Genomic DNA, 6,099 nt, shown 5'->3' on the forward strand with positions numbered 1-6,099 from the left:
ACCAAGTTGATTAAAGTATGACATATAAGACACAAACAATTTATAGGCACTGTGAGAAAACCACAATCGTCAGTAAAGATGGTAAAGTTCTCAGGTGCTTTGTGGCTTTCCATTGTTGCTAAACTAAAGGCCTAGTTTACATTTTTTTAACGAGCCTTGATTGCATCTTATCACCTCTAGTTTTAAAAATAAAATCCTTAGACAATACAAATCTGTAGTGAAATTTGGGGAATTTACAGTTCCAGTTGGCATTTGAACCACCTTATAATTAAGGAGGTATAAAAACAACTATATATATCTGGACTAGTCAAACCTAGACAGAGTTTTTCAACCATTATAACAGATTATTGAAAACAAAGAAAATTAAGTTATAGATTTGCCAACGTTGCTAAAATCTTGTGTCGTTGTCATGAACCCAGTATCATAAATCTAGCCTCATGAACTGGATGTACTGCTACACCTCTGGACAAAAGTGATCTAAAAAAAAAAAAAAAAAAAACAACCCACTAAAACTACTAAGAGCTCATGAACAAAGGAAACTTAGTTATATTTCAGCTGAAGGTGAGTGATGAGAACAAGCTGTTCTTTCAACAACTGTACACACAAACATTGGACCATAAAGAGAAACCCTCCCCCTTCCTCACAGGCACAAAAACAGCCCAATACTCCTCCACCTGTTCGGTGTCCTGCTGGGGGTAGATACAAGCCTGAGCACACCCACTCACTGTGTAAAGGGGTTCAGACAAAGACAAAATAATAAAAAAACAAAAAACAGCACCTGTGTACATTCTGGACAATGTTACATGAAAAAAAATTACAGTTAAACAAAATCTATGTTCTTATGTGTTAGTCCACCACTAATTTAAGGTGTGCAATATTAATAAGAAGACCCAAGGCAGCGCACCATATGGTAGGATGCACATGTTATAAGCATCGACTCTCCTGGGACGAGAAGATGCACCGGCCTGATTTCTTAGAAACGGCGGCATCTGAAGCTTCTTTTCCATCTTAAAGAAGTAGAGCAGGGTAACGATCCGCTCTAATATGAGCTTCCCAGCTTTCACATGTGCAATAAAACCTGCTCCGTCTGGAGCTTTATCAAAAACCACGCAACACCCGTGCCTTCTTTTCATCCGGATCTTGAGTTTTTTTGCGCATTATTTTTAGTTGGGTGTAATCAAAAACTAAAGTTAGCACGTCGAGACGTAACTCAAGCTTGATTCTCACATCCTGGCCATGAAGTGCTGCTGCCAGGGGCGATGCCAGGAATTCTGGACCCCCCGGTGGGAAATGACACCAGGCCCCCCCCCCGCCCCAAATGCTGTTTTAATTTACAGTACGACCTCGCCAGCCTGAAAAGCCCTCAGGTTTTTTTTTTATTTTATTTTAAGGAGCCTCTCTCTTTTCTCTACACCAGCATCACCTCTGCCGTCTGCTCAGAATTCCCGCTCATTTCTTATTCCGATCAAGGCCAGTGAAGCGCAAGGTGCACACAAATAAGCATACACAAACCTTTTTTTTTTTTTTTTGTTTCTCAACAGCGAACATCTGTCTTCTTGTTATATCTTACTTGCTTTGTGCTTCTCGGGTAAGCAATAGCGCCTGTCTCCCTTTATCCGGGCTCTTTTTTTTATTTTTTTTTATTGAAAACACAAGTGTGCTCACGGTGTGAAACAAGAAAAAAAAGAGGTCCACTTCACATTCTCACTCGCAACTAATCACTGAGAGCCCTTTAGAGCCTTTTGAGAGACATTACGAGCAGGCAAATTTGGGTTAAGCATCCAGCAGGACAATAACTTGCATAGATATCACATTTGGGAGCATTTCAAGCATTCCTATAATAAGAAGAGAGGGGAACTGTGGAATAATAGGACTGATGTTCCCTTTGTTCCTTTAAGATGCTGTTAGTCAGACTACATGAGTTTTACAGCCCATTTATTCTCTTAAAGGGCTATTATAGAAATTTTGAAGAATGGCTATAAGCAGCTAATATTGTAGCTGCTGTAGACAGAAGCTCCTTCGACATCTTCATTTAGCGTGAATTCAGATTAGATGGTTGGGGAGGCTGAAACTCGCTGCTATCCTGAAAGGAGTCAAGACCAATTCACAATCTTAAAACTACTTTAGTCTCAAAAACACAATACTTATTTACACAGTCTCGATTTAATAAACCTTTAAGCTCCTGGCATTTTTGCATACTTTGTCCTGGAGGGTGAAACTGATGGATAAGAGTCAGCAGGACCAAAATACATCTGAGCTTCTACTATCCTAAAAAGAACTCCAATCTCAAAAATCCCATTCCTTTTTATATCACTCCATTCTATCAACTCTTCAACCGCCGTCAAGTTTGCATTGGAAAGGTTTTTGCATGAAAGCCGATTATTACTTTGGTTCCACCAGCTGGAAGTGTCAGCTAGGCTGAGAGCGACCCTGGCTGAAGCAAACTCCTACGATCTAAGAACCATTTCAATCTATAAAAAAACAAACATTCTACTACTTTATATGAATTCTGTTTGTTGAACGTTTAAACCCTTGTTTTGTTTGCGTCTGGCGTAAATAATTAGTTCATTTAGCTGGCGCCAGGCGCCGAAGCTAACAGCTAATAAAGAAATAGACCAAGACAAACCTTATTTTGAAACAACTCTAATTCCAAAAAAGTCATATCGTTATATAGGAATAATATTTTGTGAACCATTAAACAGACTTCACATCTCCATCTCGAGGCATATATTTTCATAGACGTCTATAAACATTTACAGTAGCTGGACCTGGAAGCTGAATCTCCACCGTATTGTAAGCCTGATCTTCACACAGGGAGATCATTGGTGCTACACCTTGATTTCCTCTGTAAAAAATTATCAGCTTTTTTTTTTTTTTTTTTTGCAAATAACCGCCCAATGTAAACACAGCAATACTTAGCATAACAGCTTTCACAGACATTTTCTGGACTAGAATTGGTCTAAGTAGCCAGAAGTCTGCACTGGGCTTGGCCACTCTCAAACTAAGTTTAAGCTTCGTCCTCCAGGTCCAACTAATTTGGGTTTAAACTATTTGAAGTCGCCAGGAGAGTTATTGACCACAGGTGAGATATTAACTAAACCGCACTTCAAAATCACCCATGAAAATAAACCCATCAATTAACTGTCTGCTCCTGTTTTGTATCAAGTTAATTATTAATTTATAGTCTTATGATCTCCACGTAGAGAGCTTCCCACTTCCATGCTCCAGTCCATGTCAGTGTATTTAAGAAAGGCGAAGAGTTAAACGGGATAGTGAAACTGGATGTAAAGCTGCAGAATTTCTGTGGGTCATGATTCGGATGAGTTCCCGTACTTCTCATGACCGCATCTGAATTTTGCATGAAGGAAGGGGGCACAATACTTGTGAGTGCACAAAGGAATCTCTTTTTCGGAGGAGGAAACACAACTGCGAGCCGCCTTCAGATGAGACAGGGCACAAATGAACAGTTGTGGGAAAATTAAGCACAGAACCCAAACATGCAATTAAAGCCCTCCGGTTCTTTTCCCGAGATTTAACATCAGGCAAGCCTTGACATAACCTAGTTAGGAGATGAAAGAGAGAGAGTGGATGACTCTCAGGTGAAATTGGGTGACCCCCCCCCCCCCCCTCTCCACTGCCTCCCCCTCCCAACATGAGATTAGGCCATTAGCAAAAGAGGAGAGCCCCCACTTGCCGGACAAGTAAGACCAGCTGTGACACCGAGCACTGTCTGTCTGTCTGTCTGCTCAGGATAGGCAGTGCCTGGGAGAGGTGTGTGGGTGTGTGTGTGTGTGTGTGTGGGGGGGGGGGCGACGGTGGGGGAAGGGTGGAGTCGGTGGAGCTAACAAAACCCAGATGCATCTTTCAAGGACTAACTCGTTTTCCTGTTTTATCTGGTTGCAGCAGTCACTGGGAGTTTGAAACAGAACCTCTCCACCGTCGTTACCAAGACGATCTCTTCAAATAAAAAAAAAAAAATGAATAAATGCAGCAGCTGGTTAAAACCCCTCACCGAATCCATTTTGTTTCCATTCAAAAAACTTTACAAATAGCTTTTTTCTCACGTTGCACAAATTGCTAGATTATTTCCCTCCACTCATTTCCCAATTATCTCGTAGGCGAATACACGCGTTTCAACTATTTAATCACTAACATCTTTAAAAAAAAAAACACAAATCTGGAAGACCACACAGCACTGCAGTGATACAATGGTGTCTTAAGAGGCCATTTTTTTCCCCTTTCCATCCAAATAAACCACCTGAGTTGGGCTGAAAGGTGCAGCACGGCGTTCCTTTCACAACTACAGGCGCCACTGCTGTGCAGCCGGGCACAAGGGAAGCAGAGTGGGATCAACCTCCCCGCCCCTCTCTTATCCCAGGAAGTGCTCCGAGCTTATGGCTTCTGCTTGCAGTGTGGCTGAATGATGTGAACACATGGGGGACTGCTACCTGTTGACCCAACAGGAGCAAGACAAGATGGAAAACTACAAAGAGCCACGCAGGCATCCCCACAAATGCAAAACATGTGCAAAACTTACACACATGCACGCATCCTTTGTCCATATTTAAATTCTTAAATGCACGCATCCTTTGTCCATATTTGAATTCCTAAAGGAAACAATCCCTTTTAAAACACATACTTTCTGTGTGCTGCTTAAACACAAAAAAGATTCCACTTCATTTGGTTAAAACGAAGGGCCCATTCACTCGCCCAAGCCAATACTGCCAACATCCCCATGTGTAATTACTAGACAGAGCATGTAAGGAATGCTTTCCTCGCACAGGCAGCCCATAATTACCATAAATCATACAGGAGAGCAGCATCATTCGGCTCAACAGCCTGCTTGTTAACAAGGACGCAAACACACACACACACACACACACAGACAAAAAAAAAATGACTCATGTTAATGAGATCATCATCGTGGCATGAGCACATATCAGGACTAAGTGATGCCCACCTCACAGATCCACAATGGGCACATAATGACTTTAGACATAGCAATAGGTCACCTTCTACTGATATAAGCCGGACTTTGAGGAAATGCAGGAAAGAGTTGGAATTGTTTTCGCTTTTTTTCGTTTTTTTTTTTTTTTTTTTTTTTTTTTTTACATGATTTCATTCTGTGTTTTTGTTGCGGAGGGCATTACAAAACCAGCAACGCACAGAAGGAACAATTTAGTCCTAATTGCTGATGTTGGAACGGTCTACCCTAAAGCTTGACTAAAGCAAGCAGAACTACGAGAGAGATCCCAAACTTATGAACATGATTAAAAAAAACAAAAAAAAAAAAACCTGGCGCCTTAAGTCTGTTGAACTCCCCTGGCTGAAGTTGTGGCTGCACCTGCGGGGGGGAAGAGAGCTGCCACTTTTTCCTGCCTTTACCTGCCGTCCACCTCGTCCGCGACCACGCAGTAACCCCAGAAGAGAATGAAGAAGAAGAAGAAGAAGAAGAAGAAGAAAAAGCTTACCTTGGCACAGGACCGCGGGGAAGAGGAGCGACAACAACAACAAGTGCAGCATCCTGGCGACTCTCACACAGATCCTCAGTCAGCTCGGTTCTGATTCGAAGGTTTTCGGGAGACCACTTCAGATCTTTTTTTTTATTATTATTATTATTATTTTCTTATGTGAACAGGTGAATTGAATCTAAAGTGTCCGCGTGCGCCCGGTTCGCTTTGCTCCACGCGCTGCTCAGTCTTGGCTCCACTCCCAACGTGGCATGTGCTCGCCAGCTCGCTCGCATAAGCTCTGCTCAAACAGGTAATTGCAAGGGGCTCGCGAGCGGGCGCGAGGGCGGAGGCTCCTGCTCGCAGTTCCGCCTCTGATACCCATCCCCACCCTGCCTCCCTTCCTCCTCCCCCTCCTCCTCCTCCTCCTCCCCCTGCTTCTCCCCTCCAGCAGCACTCCCCTCCTTTCTCAGCCGCCCCCCCTCCTTTCTGTACTCTCTCATCTCCCAACTCCCCATTTCTCTCCCCTCAACCTCCCCTCATTCATGCACCCTCATCCCCAGTCTGCACACACATTCAGAACTCAAAGGGATACTTGGAGGAGGAGAGCAGCACTTCTTAAAAAACAAAAACGCCCACCTGGTTTTTA

At 43.0% G+C, this 6,099-nt stretch overlaps 1 protein-coding gene across 1 annotated transcript in view; it reads right to left on the minus strand.

The window, feature by feature from the left end:
* Nucleotides 1-5,794, minus strand: part of LOC118556588 (CD166 antigen homolog A-like) — a 50,892-nt gene extending 45,098 nt beyond the window's left edge. The window contains exon 1 of the mRNA XM_036150244.1: nt 5,472-5,794. Coding sequence (XP_036006137.1) covers nt 5,472-5,523 — 52 coding nt within the window. The 5' untranslated portion in view covers nt 5,524-5,794. The remainder of the gene's footprint in view (nt 1-5,471) is intronic.
* Between the last annotated feature and the right edge of the window lie 305 nt (nt 5,795-6,099).

Source organism: Fundulus heteroclitus, chromosome 18, assembly GCF_011125445.2.
Source record: "Fundulus heteroclitus isolate FHET01 chromosome 18, MU-UCD_Fhet_4.1, whole genome shotgun sequence".
Lineage (NCBI taxonomy): Eukaryota > Metazoa > Chordata > Actinopteri > Cyprinodontiformes > Fundulidae > Fundulus > Fundulus heteroclitus.